This window comes from Trichosurus vulpecula, chromosome 1, assembly GCF_011100635.1.
Source record: "Trichosurus vulpecula isolate mTriVul1 chromosome 1, mTriVul1.pri, whole genome shotgun sequence".
NCBI classification, from domain to species: Eukaryota; Metazoa; Chordata; class Mammalia; order Diprotodontia; family Phalangeridae; genus Trichosurus; species Trichosurus vulpecula.
The window spans coordinates 254,678,105-254,693,973 of NC_050573.1; the positions used below are offsets into that span (position 1 = coordinate 254,678,105).

At 40.6% G+C, this 15,869-nt stretch overlaps 1 protein-coding gene across 2 annotated transcripts in view; it reads left to right on the top strand.

Moving 5' to 3' along the window:
* Positions 1–428: 428 nt before the first annotated feature.
* The window catches only part of RNF138 (ring finger protein 138), a 46,712-nt gene continuing 31,271 nt past the window's right edge, over positions 429–15,869 (top strand). Inside the window, exons 1-3 of one of the 2 annotated variants that reach the window (XM_036756764.1) lie at positions 429–537; positions 881–935; positions 1,373–1,539. In XM_036756764.1, the coding sequence (XP_036612659.1) occupies positions 1,430–1,539 (110 nt within the window). In that variant the 5' untranslated portion in view covers positions 429–537; positions 881–935; positions 1,373–1,429. Of the gene's footprint in view, positions 538–756; positions 936–1,372; positions 1,540–15,869 lie in introns of those variants that run through there. The other variant, XM_036756772.1, reaches the window with a different exon arrangement.

A 15,869-nucleotide genomic window follows, 5' to 3' on the forward strand; every position in this document is an offset into this window, starting at 1 on the left:
GCCTCTGCTGTAGCGGCAGAAGCGGCTGGAGAAGAAGGAGCAGCAGCCCAGCTCTGGGCCACGTCTCCGAAAAGAAGGGACGGGAAGGGAGCGCCGGTACCATCAGCCCTACTCCCGGCCTCCTAAGTCAGTGTCTTCGGCTGCAGGGGCAGAAGAGCTGAGGCGGCCGGGGGCGGCGTCAGGGAAGGGCAGGGCGGTGGGAGGATGCGGAGGAGAGGACGGGAAAGGGGGGATAGGAGAATGGAGGGGGGGGAAGGATGGGAGGACAGAGGTGGGGGAAGGATGGAAAATGAGGGATGATGGAGGAGGAGGAAGATGTGGCTGGGGAGGGTGGGAAAAAGCTAATACTGGAAAAAGGGGGTTTGGAGGGAGATCGTGAGCCCGAGGAGAACGTGGAATAAAAGAACGGGGGGGGGGGGACTTTGTAGGGAGGGGGTGGGAAGAGAGAGAGCTGGAAGAGAGAATGGGGGAGGAGGAGGAGCAGCCGCAGGAGCCGCAGCCGGAGGAGGAGGAGCGGCGGCCACGCTAATTAGCCAGGTACCGGGCGGGGCAAGAGAGGCTCCCGGGCTCGGTGGCCCACAGCCCAGGGGCAAGGGGCAGGCCGGGGGCGGGGAGGAGGAGGAGAAGAGGGGGGAGCAGAGCCGAAGTGAGCACATCCCTCCTCCCCCAGGGAGGCCGGGGCTCTGCCCCCCGCCGGGCGGCGTGGGGGGGGGGGGGGGGGGGGGGGGAGGGTGGCTTCCGCCCGGGGAGGCGGAGACTGTGCGGTAGAGTCGGCCACCTCGGTTTCCCGGCACCCCCTACCCAGAGAGAGGGAGGCCGCGCGAAAACGAAAGTGAAACCCTTCCTCCCGCTCCCTCCCCCTCCTGTCTCTGCTCCTCAGGCCGGGCCGGGTCGGGCCGAGCCGCGCGGACCGAACTAGCCGTCGAGCAGCCCAAGTAAGGCTGGGCCGCGAGGGCCTATTCCTATTCCTCCTCCTCCCCGCGGGGCCGGGGCCGGGGCCAGGGCCCGGGTCCAGCTCAGAGGCTGGGGGAGGGGCGACTGGCTCCTCAGGCGGGCCCCTCCCCCCGCCGGCCAGGAAGGTTCCTGTATTTATATGGGGGTGGGGGAGGGGTCCCGGCGGGGGATGGGAGGGGGGAGAGGTCCCGTCCTCATCATAATCATCTGCCCCAGCAACTGACATGGGTGAAGTGGCGGTCACTGCTGCGCCCGCCCCCTCCCCCTCGGCTCCTTCCCTAGGGTCCACCTCTTCTTCCTCCTTCTCTTTCTCCTACTCCTTCCCCCCCTTCCCCGCCCCCCCCCTTCCTGGCGCGAGCCGCTTCCTGACGCCGCCGCGGCTTCCCTCTCCCCTTCCCCCTCCCCTCCGTGCGCGCAGGGAGCCAAGCCCGGGGCCGCCGCCTTCGCCATCGCCGCCTCCCGCCAGTCCCGCACCATGGCCGAGACGCTCTCCACCGCCACGTCCTACACCGAAGACGACTTTTACTGCCCGGTCTGTCAGGAGGTGTTCAAGACCCCGGTGCGGACCGCGGCCTGTCAGCACGTGTGAGTAAATGCGCGCGCCCCGAGCTCCTCCCCCTCCTCCCCGGCCCGGACCCCGAGCCTCAGGCTGGGGCGGCACGCACCCAACGGTGCGGTCCAGGGTGTGCTCCTCGCGAGGCGGAGGGAAGCGACCGGAAGCTCGGACCGCGTTTTCGGGTCCGGCCGCCTACCCTCCCCCCATCTTAGCGGGAGCCCCCTTCTCCTCCCCCTCCTGACCCCAGCCTCGAGGGTACCCTCAACTCCCTATCCCCCCACTCCTCGAGGCCCCCGGTACTGTGGGACCCCAGACTCGCAGGTCCAGGCCTGCAGGTCCTGGTGGAAATGGGGTCGGGGGGAGGTGGTGTTGAGCTCCTTTGGGGCTAGATTTGGATGTCAATTAGAGGCAGCGGTGTAGGGGCTGCTGTGATAGCTCCCTCCTCCCATTCCCACGAAATTGGGGGGGGCGGGGTCCCAAGGATACCCAGATTTTCCCCTCGTCCCTCCAAGATTCAGCCTCTATCCCACGGGTTGCTTACAGTCTAGGGCCTCCAAAACCACCTTTTTGGTTTACTGTTTTTGCTGTTCTTTGTATTAGCAGCTCCTAGTGGTGCATAGTAGGTTCTCAATAAATGCTAGTTGTCTTGACTTAAAGGCCCTCTTCGGTGTGTCATTGTTGTGGAATGGTTTCTTAATTGAGTTAGATTTTATGGTAATTTTTTCATTCTTCAAACCAAAAAAAACTGATAGTATTTCCATTTCCTAGGGTGGTTGTAGCAGTTTTTCCCCTTGCTTCCAACCCCTTCGGTTTCCATTTTGTTTTCTTTGTAAAGTGTGGGTGAGAAAGAGAGCTGCTGTTTCTGAAAGGGTTTGGAGAATGTGACCTTAGGGGATTTAAGTCAATTAAGAAGCATTTATTTGGGGCTTTTTGAGTTGGAGGTGGTGTGCTGGTTTTGGGGGGTATGACTATTCGAGTGAGGCAGCTCCTGCCCTCTTGGAGCTTTTATTCTTTTTAAGAACCCTGAAGCTTTGAGTGAAGAATTTCGAAGCAAAGTAAGAGATTGAAATCCTCTAGATCTTGAGGTTTAGAGTTGAAAGGGACCTTAGACCATATCTAATTCTTCCCCGCCCCCTCTCTCACGTCTATAACAGGAAACGAAGGCCAAGGAAGGTTGAGACTTGTGCTCACACAGATAGTAAGGAGCAGAGAGAGCATGGATACAAATCGAAGTTGGTTCGGAATACATGCTTCTAGTCATAAAGACCAAAATTAAGCTTCCTGGGCCTCAGTTTTCATCATCTAGAAAATAAGAGGGTTATTCTAGATGTCTTTTGAGGTTCCTTTCCAGTTTTAGAGCTACGATCCTATCTGTGTCCTGGATTTTTTTCCTTTGAGTAGGCTCTCTGATATCTCATTTGTAGGGTACTACAACAAATGCATATGATCAACATTCTTCTGTAAGTCAATCTTAGAGTTGTAAGGATGAAAATAATTGAGATAGTAAAGAAAGAGGCATGGATGGCAGAGTAGAGAAATTAATCTCATTTGATAGCTTTCTTTTTATCAGCTGAAACAATCACAGGGTCCTTTAAAAAAAAATTCACTCCTGATCTTAGACAACCTTAGTTCAGAGGTTCTTAATCTTGGGTTGAACTTGAAATAAACTTTTAAGTATAATTGATTTCCTTTATAATCCTGTGTATTTTTTATACATTTAAAAACATTATTCTGAGAATGAGTTTCCACAGGTTTCACCTTCCAAAGGGGGAGTCCATAACGGAAAAAAGTTAAGAACTTCTTGTCTAGTGCATCTTGTGGGTTCAGAAATCTGGTAGATCTCGAAGTGCGTCTGAGACTTAAAAATCTTTGTGTTAGTCACTTAAGGTTTGAGCCTGTGACAACTCTAAGACGTAAATGGATTTATGTTGCATCTCTGGAGAGAGTTCCCAAACATTGAAGACTGTGATCTTACCATCTCTCCTTCCCAGGGGCTAGGAGACCCTTTTTGAGGATTAGAAGTGCAGTGCTAAGAAACAACCTTGTTTCAGTTCATTAAAATGGAATTCCATTAAGAGGAATGTCTTGGTTACTGCTGTTTGGTTTAAGGATCTGTAAGTAAATATTTTGAAAAGAAAAAAAGGCAGTCATGTATACAGTGCAGTTTTATTTCTGCTATTGTTTTCAAACATGAAATTTTTATTTTTTTCTGTTAATACCTACTTATTTCCATTTTCTCCTCTTAGGCGTTTCCACCTTCATGATTTTACAAAGACTTGAAAACAAAGCAACCAACTGGTTTTATACTTTAGCAGCAGGCTTTTGTTTTATTTGTTTTTATGTTTAATATTTTTTATTTATTCATCTTAACTTTTTTAATCTTTGTATCACATGCATTTCTCCTTCTCCCTTGTACCCAGTGAGCTGTCCCCTTTAACAGAATAGTTCAGAAGAAAAGAAAAAAAGCTAATTCAGTGGAACTAAGTATAATAATATAATGAACATGATTGGCAATATATAATACATTTTACACTTAGTGTCTTCTACTTCTGCAATGAAGGGAGGAGATTTAACTTTAGAGTCTCATGATGCCATAATTTTGCCCATAACATAACAGCATTGATGTTGTAGCACAACAGATTTTGAATAGGATTCTGTTTGTACACACTTTTCAATACGAGACATTTTTTAATGGTTTCTCATTTACACTACTGACACTACTGAACTCTTTACATTTTCATAGCTTCAAAAGTCCTTACCTTCACTCATCTTGCTTCTTCTGAGAAGTGTAACCCCCATGTACTGAGCTACTTGTAACTTTTCTCTTGGCTTGTAAAGAAGTATGATGCTGTAATTTGCTTTATAGACATAATAATATCCCGTCATAGGATATAGGAAGATAAAAAATACAAGACTTTTTTATTTAGTTCAGATTTTTAGTTTTTATTTAGAACTTAAGCACCCAATAAAACGAGCATTTTATGTATACGTAGTAGAGCAGAAAGGATTGTACATAAAACTACTAATCAATTATATACAGCTTCCATTTCTTTCTAAGTATATAATGAATTCAACATGTAACTTTGAAAGCTGTCTTACTGGTCTAGGATTCCTTCTATTCTCTTTTGGTGGGGGAGAGGATTGGGGAAATACCTATCTCTAGCCTCATTTTCCCTTGTAAACAAAATGAAAGAAAATGAAAAAACAAAACCTTTTGTAACAAATGTGAACAGTTAAGCAAAACAAATTTCCACTTGGCCATATCTGAAAATGTATGTTTTTTATAAATTAATTTGTTTTTAGTTTTCAACATTCACTTCCTTAAGTTTTAAATTTTCTCCATTCCCCTCCTCCCCAAGATGGCATGCAATGTGATATTGGCTATACATATACATTCTTGTAAAACATATGAAAATGTATGTTTTTGTTTTGTATTTTGAATCCTTTATCACTCTCATTGGGTGACAAGCTTCATCATCAGTCCTCGAATTTTGTCAGTGTGTTTGATAATTGTTCAAGTCTTTCAAAGTTATTTGTCTTTAAATTTTATTATTGTATAAATTGTTCTGGTTCTTCTCACTTTAATACCAGTTCCTGCAAATCTTCCCAGGTGCCTCTGAAATCACTCCTTTCCTCCTTTTATATAGAGCAGTAATATTCCATTACATTCATATACCAAAATTTGTTTGTCTATTCCCCAACTGATGAGTTCACCTTTAGTTTCCAGTTATTTGCCACCACAAAAAGGGCTATTATAAATATTTTTGTACATATGGATCTTTTTATCTTTCTTTGATATTTTTGAGGTATGGGCCTAATTGTAGTATCTTTGGGCCAAAGAATAGGTATATAGTTTAGTGACTTTTTGGTGAAGTTCCAAATTATTTTCCAGAATAGCTCCACAGTGTATTACTTGTGCTTATTTTCCCTCAGGCTGTTGACAAAAAACAGACAATTGCTGTTTTTCTTTTTTGGCATATTTACCTATATGATGGGAGTAAGGAGGAACTTCAGAGTTTTAATTTGCATTTCTGTATTAGTGATTTAGAACACTTTTTTCTTGTGGTTGTTGACACTTTAGATTTCTTCCTTTCAAAACCACCTGTTTTTAGCCTTTGATTATATATTGGGGAATAGCTCTTGTTCTTAGAAATTTGAATCAGTTTCTTAGATAAGTCATTGAAACTTCCTACAAAGATTTTTTCCCCCCAGCTACCTATATCTCTGCTGAGTTTTAACTGCATTGGTTTTGCTTGTGCAAAATCTTTAATTTTAATGTAATCAAAATTCTCCATTTTTTTTCTTCTGTAATCATCCCTGTCCCGTATTTCATCTTGAACCTTTCTCTTTATCTATAGTCAGTCAGCACGCATTTATTAGTTGCTTACCATGTGCCAGATACTGTGCTAAACTCTGGGAATACAAAGACAGTCCTTGCCATGGAGCTCACAGTCTAATGGGGGAGTTGAGAAAGGTATTTGAATTCCTTCTCTAATTTATTTGTGGTATGACTTCATATTTTCATTTGGCATTTATTTTGGTGTGAGATGTTTTAAGTCTACTTGGGGGTTCTTAACCTGGTGCCTATTTTTTAAAAACTATTTTGATCACTTTTAATATATTGGTTTCCTTTGTAATAGAACACATTGTATATTATACATTTAAAAACATTCTGAGAAGGGGTCCATAGCTCTTACCAGGCTGATAAAGGGGTCCATGACACAAAAGGCTATCTTGGTCTATATCAAATTTCTGTCAAACTGTTTTCCAGTTTCCCCTGCAGTTTTTGTCAAATTCTGAGTCCTTATCTGTTGGGGCTTTAGGGCTTAATCATACACCAGGCTACCATGTTCATTTGGTTTTGTATGTTGTGTTCAATGATGTTTTTTTAAAATCATTTTTAAACCGGTTTTAATGATATATTGCTTTGTAGCATAGTTTGAGAATTGGGAATTGCTAGGCTCCACTTTTTTTCTCTTAAGATATTTGACCTTTTGTTTCTCCAGATGAATTGTCACTTTTTTCCTAGTGCTGTAAAATAATCCTTTATTATTTTGGTAAAGGCACTGAATATGTAAATTAAGTAAAATTGTCATTTTTTAAATTATTGGCTCAGCCTATTTATAAGCAGTATTTCTCTAGAGTTTTAGGTCTGCCTCTATAATTTCATTTAATTCCGAACTTAAAATAATAATAAAAAAGCAATTTCCATATCCACAGCAGAACAAAAAAGGATTGTATATGCAACTTTGAATCTTCATTTCATATTCATTGCTCTTTTAGAAAAGTATATAATAAATTTAACGTTACTTTCAAAACCATCTTGCTTGTCTGTGCTTCCTTCTGAACTTCCTTCTATTCAGAGTATTGTTTTTTTTTTTTAAATATTTCAATGGCCGTCTCTTTTTTTTTGCTTTATTGTTGCTAACTACCTTGAAAGCCCCTCCTTTTGAATTAAAAACTGAGAGGAAAAGGGGAAAAAAAAGTCCTTGTAACAAATAAGCACAATCAAGCATTAGAAAATGCATGCTTCTTTGTATATATTGGATTGTCCATCACCTCTGCCAGGAGGTGTATGTAACATTCTTCATCAAAGGTCCTCTGGAAATATATTTGGTCTTTGCATTTATTAGAGTTCTTACGTGTTTAAAAGTTATTTTTCATTATGGTATAATCCTTACGTAAATTGTGTTCTGGTTTTGCTCACTTCACTACTCAACCTTTCATACTACCAAAGACTCTTTGAATTTGTCTCTCAATTACATTCATATGCCATAATTTGTTCAGGTATTCCCCAGTTGGTGGGTACCCCTTAGAATTTAAACTCCTCTCCTCCCCCCGCCCCCTCACTCTTTCGTTCCCCCCTTCCCCCATCCATTCTCTGGATCAAGAAATTGGTTTTGGTTGCAGTTATTCCTTCTCCAGCATTATTGACCCTTTGACTCCCCTGCTCCTCAGTCCCCACCCCATCCATTCCTGCTTATTTCCTTATTGAGTCTGATGGATCCCCACGGGAAATTGTTTTTGATTCTCCTTTGTCTAAAGACTGAGTTCCAAATCTTATGTTTCTTTTTCCATGTTTTTGTGTACTTCTCTTTTCATGCATCCCAATATTGAGAAAAAGTCTCCAGTTTTTCCTCTTTTGTGCTTCAGTGTATTCCTTTTGCTTTCCTTTCTCTTTTTCCTCTTTAAACTCAGAACGAAAGCCATCCAACCTCCAGGTCCTCTGTTATTAATATTTTTTGAAGACATTAATGTTCTGAAGGAATACTTCTTTTCTCCCTGTTAAAATGTTAGCACTACGTCATCGTACATGTCCTTTCAGTTCAAATAAATTTACTATTCTAGGTTTCTTTTGACTCATGCTTCTGTTTCAAGCTCCTCCTCAGCTTTGGTCTTTGTCAGAAATGCAAGTGTCCTCTATGTCTTTAAAAGTCCATTTGTCCCTTTTATAGTAGGATTTTACTTTAAATTCTGGTAGAGTGCATTTGTTTCTAAAAAATCATCTCATAATAAAAACTATAGGGCTTCTGGGGAAAAAACTTCCAACAGTGACACACAAAAAAAGAGATAGTAACCTAATAAAAAATAGCACAGTTTAACACTTATTAAACAGTTCAGAAATATATAACACTGAAATAAATAGTAGTGAAGTCTGTGGCCTTGGACTCTGCTCTAGCTGTGCCTATGCTCCTGTCAGTTGGGCTGGGTTGGCAAAAGTTGATGTCTACAAGGTGGAGGGTAGCCTCAGTGATTCTGAAATTCTCCCTGTGGTACTTTACCTTGAAAAAACCTGAAGTTTTCTTGTGAAAAGTGGGCCTTGGAAGGATTACAGTTTGTGAGTTATTGGGAAGTGGTGGAAGGAGGATTATCTCCTCCTATCAGATAAAAAAAGTTGTAATTTTGGATATGAATGGGTATAGCTCATTGGGTTCTTGTTCTCTCTTCTGTGTGTATTTTGTATTTGAACAGGGAGCACGTGGGATTCTGTTCAGTGCAGGTTTCTTGGCTGTTTTCTTGTGGAAAAAATTTACATTATGCTCTTGTTATTCCCTAATATCATTTCGGAGAACAAACTCACATTTCCAAAGTGAATATTATGGCAGAACTTTACTGTATTCCTCTTTGCAGGTTAAGTTATTTTTGGTTGTAAGTTTATAGCTTTTGCTTTTTAAATTTCCTATTCCAAGATCTCTTGATTAACATATTGTAGAAGCTAGCAGGTTTTGTGTGATCCTGGCTGTGGTTACTTAATACTTGAATTCTTATCTAGTTCCTCTCAGTAATTTTTACTTTGCAGGAGGATTTCTATGTTTCACCTATGACATTCCTAGGACTTTTCTTTTGTTAACCTGGCCAAAACTGAACAAAGCAGGCTAGAAACAGGGGAGTCAGGAATCAAACAGAAGTTTAATTACAAAGTGAGAAAAACAGGTCTGCAAATCTAAGTCCTCTTGAGAAGGAAGGCCTGTAGCTTGTGGCAGGGATAGGGTATTTAAGCATGAAAACCACAAAAAGGTAGAATTCAACACAGTCATTCTTAGGTGTTGAGTAAACAGTTCCTATGGCAGGCCCATGTGTGCAGGCATTTTTGGGACAATATAGGCATTCTTGGATCCTGTGGGAACAGCCCCTAAGTTGTTAGAATCTTCGAACCTTGTGATTGTCTCAAGTCTTTAGGGTTATTGAGCCTTGTGATCTTCCAATGGGGTACGGAACTAGATTTAGGATGGCAGGAACAGGAGTGCAGCACCTGGTTCTGTTCATTTAGCAGTTACAAGCACAAGAATTATTCAGAGTGTCTGGAGATGTGATTGATTGCTTTCTGCTGTAGTGTGTTGGCTGTAGCTCTGGCTCTCAGACCAGAATCTCCTGGGAAATAGGGGAGCTCCAACAAATCTAAATAGTTACTGATTAATATGAAAATTATAAATCCCTTAGTGACCTGGTGCTAGTCAAAGCCATACATTTTGTCCCAGAGTGAGATCATCCAGAGGGTGAGCACGTAGGATTGTTGTTATGCCAAGTCCAGGGCATGCTTGCTGGACCTTACCTCTGGAAAACATGGCTTCTCCTAATATCTTGACACTTTTTAAGAATCTTTCTGTGAGGTGATTGTTGGATTCCTTTTACCTTTATTTTACCTGCTGGGTTTAAGGCTTGGTTTTTAAGAAATCTAGCCAGTAAACCCGAAGTTAAGGAGGCAGCCTTCAGCCATTGGAAGAGGGAGACGGAGCTCTGCTGGTTTAATAGATCTGGACACTTCATTTATGATGTCTTGAAATATAGTGTCTAGGTTTTTTTAGGATCATGGTTTTCAGAGAGGTCTAATTGCTAAATTATATATCTCTCTTTGATCCTTTTCCCAAAGCCCTTATATTTTTGATATTTTGATTTTGTTCTAAATTTTCTTCCTATCAGGGTATCAATTGATTTGTTTACTATATTTTAGTGTTGAGGGAGTCCTTACTTGGGTGAAGTTTGCCATTTTCTCTCCAGTTCTTTCCTCTATAGCTGTTATTTCATCTTTATCTCTTACTTAATTTCTTTTAAGCCTTGTAGAAAATTCATCTTTCCCTTTGAGTCTCAGCTTGGAATTGTCACAGACTAAAACTCTCTACTTTTTGGAAATCTCTACATCTTTGATAAAATAGAGATCCCTAAATATATGCTGGTTGATGCCTGTGTTTTATTTCTCTCTCCAATTTTAGTTCTTGAATTGGGCCTTTGTGCCTGTTTTTTTACGTGTTCTTTACTTCCTGTTTTTCTTTTTGGAAGAGGTGCTCAACTTTATTTGATCTTGCTGTGTCCCTGGGTACCTTTGTTGACTTCTTCCTGGGGTTAGATCATTCTGTTTGTTTCAGATTCAAGGTGCTTGTTCTTAAGAGCAACTCTGGCATCTCAGAAACAGAGGGCTTAGGGACCTTGGGCTCCTTGAGTCAGAATGCCATGTTATGCTCACACTGGTAGCTGCCATTCCCTCTTGTACTCATCCTTGTGCTTTCTCTGCTCTTGCTGTAACTGGACTGGTGTGCAGGTTTTACGTGTCTTTTACCCATTCCTACCTATTCTTGGAAACTACTGGCTTGTTTACTTCCATTGCTAATCAATCTCTCTTTTTTTTTCCTTTTTTTTTTTTTTTTTGCAGGGGAGAAGGCAGGGCAATTGGGGTTAAGTGACTTGCCCAAGGTCACACAGCTAGTAATTGTGTCAAGTGTCTGAGGCTGGATTTGAACTCAGGTCCTCCTGACTCCAGGGCTGGTGCTCCACTCACTGTGCCACCTAGCTGCCCCTTGATCAGTCTCTCATTGGGAAATGTATGGCACATATGATGAAAAGCATTGGATTTGAAGTGAGAGAACATGAGTTAGATATGCCTGGCTCTGCTACTTAGGATCATAGACTTAGAGCTGAAATTTAAAAAGTGGGGGGAATAATGTGAATATCAGAGGTCAAATAACGCAGAAATTTAGTTGTTTACAGTAAATATAAGGAATATCTGTCTAGTTTAGGTGTCTCAGTACAAAGAAACTTAACTTCCGTTTGTGGTATTTTGGGGTGTTTATAGCTGTAAACGAGCACAGTATCTTGTTACATAGGAAGAGCTCAATTAATAATTTCATTGATTTTTGACTGGTTTGGGGCATGTATCTTTGAGAGGTTAAGGTACGTTATTAGTAGAAGCCAAACAAAGGTAAGATGCTGTTGGTGGAGACTTTCTCTAAAGATTTACTTGGTCCTTGTATGAGTGGTTTATTCTACTTGATTACTTAACAACCAAGAAAGTACCAACATGGGTGTCATCTGTGACTTCAGTGACCTGATGGGAATCCTGTGGACAACTTCAGTATACCAAGTAAGGCTCAAGGGTAAATGGGGGTGGTTTTAATATACTGGTTATTATATTCAAGCACTTATGTATATAGGGTTAGGTAGGAAAAATTTGTAGATAAATTTTTCACTTCCTCGTCCTAGTTTAGGATCAATTATTCATCAAGTATTTAAATATGCTAGGCCTTGTGCTAGGCCCAGAAGAGATACAAGTATGAAGAATGAAATGATACCTACTGGAAATGAGCTTGCGTGCTAAAATGCAATATTGCAACTATATAATTATTTTTGTTGGTGCCTTATCTCCTCTATTTGATTATAAAGTAATCTCTCTCTTAGTAGGCATTACTCAAATGCTTGAATTGAATCTAAATAAAACAAAAGCAAAATGTGAAATAAGAATTACAGGCTTTTAAAAATTTAATTTAAAACTTTGAGTTGGTTAATTAAAATGATTGTACTTATTTTGGGACAGTTAACAATAGGAGTAATCTAGGATTGAACACTGTCTTGAAGCTATGCTAGAACTAGGTGTTTTTGCTATCCCTGTCATGCATTTTTAAGCTTAGCATAATATATGATTGATATGGGTTTGGCTGTAGGAAGTTATGGGGATCTTTTATCTTTTCTGGTAACTCAGAATTACAGGGCTACTAGGTGGCACAGTGGATAGAGTGCCAGGCCAGGACAGATAAAAACTCATCTTTCTGAGTTTAGATCTGGTCTCAGACACTTAATAACTATGTGACCTTGGGCAAATCACTTAATCCTGTGTGCTTCAGTTTCTTCATCTGTAAAATGAGCTGGAGAAGGAAATGGTAAACCATTCCAGTATCTTTGCCAAGAAAACCCCAAGTGGGGACATGAAAAATTGGACAGAACTGAAACGACTAAACAGCAACTTAGAATTTGGTATTAGAGATAGGTTGGACCTCAAAGACATGATTTCGTTTACCAGTGTGACTAGATTAGTCCAAGGTCATTTTGACCCGCCAGTACAGGTAACTTGACTAACTTAGAGTAATTCTCTGACTCCTCCTTGCTATATCCCACATCAGTCTTGGTGATGGTAGTATTCCTAGCCCCTTGTCCACTGGCTAGGCGTTAAGGAATTGCAGATTTTTTTCCCAGGCTAAGTTTTCTTTCCTGGATGATGGTAGGGCTTTTGAGAAAGGGGCTGGAACATAATTCCTAAAGTGGAGAGAAAACTGTAAGAGGAGAGCAGAAACACTTAAAAGTTTCTAGATAATTTGAAGTCTACTCTGGAGGGTTTGGCATCAGCCAGTAACTCCATCGTCTTGTCTTGGTGTTGCAGTGTGATAGCTTGTATGTAGTAGCAGCTGCGTCCTCTGTCATGGGCTCATTCATGACCAAGAAGATTGAAGGCTTGGAAAAATATCATTCATATCAGTAGCTTAGGAGAATTTTTACCTTTTTTTAACTTTCCAAAAATTTGAATTCCTTATTATTATTGCCATTGACATTATTAACCAGTCAGAAAAATTGAGAATCTAGGCAAAGGCCTAATGCTTCCCTAATCTGGCTGTACCTATTATTCTTGGAGCCCAAAAAATTTCTTACAGAAGAGTCTTACAGTTCATACACAAGGGTAATCTGGCCCAGCATCTCCTCCAAACATACCCTGTTCAGTAGATATTTCCAAGGCATGAACTTTTATAATCCTGGTGATTTTTTTTTTCCTAATCAATGTCTTTCTAAAATGTGACCCAGAATTGGACAATAATAATATAATACAAATGTAGTCTGTGACCAGGCTAAAGTACTATGTGACTATCACCTCTTTACCCTGAATTCTATGCATCTCAATATAATCTAAGATCGCATTAACTTTGTTGGCTGCCATATTGTGCTGTTGATTGCAATCCACTAAAACCTCAACTCTTTTTTAAACTGAGTTAGATTCTCTAGACACCCCTTCCTTAGGAAGTTGATTTTTAAAAAACCCAAATATAAAATTCTAAACTTAGTAGAAAAAGTAATTTTAATAGATTCAGCCCAGGGATGATGATGGTGATATTAACCAGTACTGGCAAAGCACTTCACAAATATCTCATTTGATCCTCACAATAACCCTGGGAGGTGCTATTATCCCCATTTTACAGATGAGGAAACTGAGGGAGACAGAAGTTAATTGATCTACTGACGGTTGCACATCTACTAAGTGTCAGGGGCTGAATTTGAATTTGGGTCTTCCTGACCCCAGGTCTAGTAGAACTCTGTTGTCTGTTCTACCTAGCTGCCTCAACAGCTAACTCATCAACATCTATTTGGATTATGAATCTGTCATCTGGTGTGTTAACTGTTCCTCCCAGCTTTGTGTCATCTCTAAAAGATAACTGTTCTATCTCTTATCTTCCAAGTTGTCCGGAAACCTTTAATGGCTACTCTTTTGTTCAACTAGTTTTGAATATATCTGAGTTATCAATCCTTTTTCCCCCCTTCAAGTTTTCTAGCACTATATTCATTTGTCTGTTTTATCCTTATAATAAACCACCAGCTTAAGTTGAGAAATTATTTTGTGTCTATACTTTTACATAGTAGATGCTGTATATAATGTTTGTTGAATTGATTCAGACCAGTAGGATCTCCTTGTTCTTTTGGATGCACAGAAGACAAGACCAATTTGGTGCCAGAAACATTCCCTCAGAGGGAAATAAACCAACATGATCGGAGTTTTCTAGGTTCTGTATGTGCTTCTTCAAACCCAGGGAGGTTTGAGAGACAGTAGTTGGGTAACCTTTTAGATAGGGAAAGATATTTCATGTATGATTGCTTAACTACTGTTAATGATTGTAGGAGAGGCTTCATGGGACTGGAGGGCCATATGTTCTAATTTTGAAAAAAGAAAACAACATGGATTTTTCCAGCTATAGGCTAGTGAACTTGATGTTAGTTCCTGGAAAAATTCATAATTTCATTACTCCATCTATTTGGGCACTGCTCCCACTGATGGGATAGCACAACCTGGGAGATTGTCTTTAGAGTTAATGTTTAAATAATTCATCACCCCCTAGCTAATGTGATGATGAGTATTTCTTTCCCAGTTTAGCTAATCTGGGCCTTGGCTGACAGACAATAAAACTTTGCCAAGCTCATACTTGAAACATTTTTAAATGGAAAGACCTGGCAGAGCTTTGCAGTTTGGGGTGGGGGTGGAGGTGTACTTAAGCTATTTCCAAACTAGGAAGAGGCATCTGAGTAGAACCTAATGGAGGGAAAATTTTTAGAATGGGTTATAAAACAGTTTATAAGCGCAAGGAGGGAGACTTTGATCATCGTAGACAACCAGCAGTGTGTTCTTTAAAAACAGATCATGGCAAACTAACCTTATTTTTTTGATAGGATTGCTGAGACTGGGATGAGGGAAATATTGTAGACACATACCATACTTGAATATTAGCAAGGCATTTGAGTAGATCACAGCAGCTTTGTGGAGATGAAGAAACGAAAATAAATTTTAGATGATTTCAGAATTGAACAACTATTAAAGAATGTTAATTGATTGTCAACTTTGTGTGAAGTCTCCAGTGGTAGACTTCAGGGTTTCTGCCTGGCTTTATTTCTCTTTAGTAGTATTAAAAATTTCATTCCCTTGATTGAAGGTATACATGACATATTTAGCAAATCTGTAGGTGGTATGAAGCTTGGATTGATAATTGGATTCCAAAAGATTGACAGTTTTGTTGTGGTGGGTCAAACCAAAACATAAGAAATGTAATTAGGTAATTCTTTGTACAACCTAGGCAAAAGGATTGAGAAGATATGACCAGATGAAAAAAGGTCTGATTATATTGGAAGGATTGTCATAATGGAAGAATGGTTAAAACTTATTTTACTCTGTAGGACAGAGCTAGGATCAAAAGGTAGAAGTTACAGGGAGACCTATTAGTGTTTAGTTAAGATAAGGAAGAATGAATTACCTAATAATTAAAGCTGTAAAAAATGGTAGTAATGAATTTCCCTCCTCACTGGAGGTGTACAAGTGTAGGTTTTGCATCTAATCTTGGTCCCTACTTTTACAGTAGTAGTGCGTGGTTGGTTATAGAATGAATGATTGATGAAGAGATTCCTTAATGAATTTAAGCTTTCTGTAAGAGCTAATTGTGCAAAGACCCTGTGAGTCAGGTAGGAGTTGTATGATAATGAACCTCTAGTCTCCCTTCCAGCTTTAAGATTCTAATATTCCCTGATGGTGGTGGGTGTTGGTTTTAGTATGCTCAGCCTACCTGAGAGGGAACTGGGCAGGAAATGATGGATGTTTAGATTAAGCTGTTGCTGTGATATGGGCTGTAGCTGTTTTCTGGAGTCCTTTCTGCAAAATCACTAACTGAAAGCTTTCAGGCAGATAAGAGTTGTTCTAGCATCTAATCAATGATGTTAATGTTTCTGTTCCTAGTATAACCTTAATCTTTTGACTTTAAATACCTTTGGCCTTAAGGGTAAGATGGGTGAAAATACACACTGGCCTATCATTTTCTCTATGCTAATGGAAGAAAAAGCCCATTTC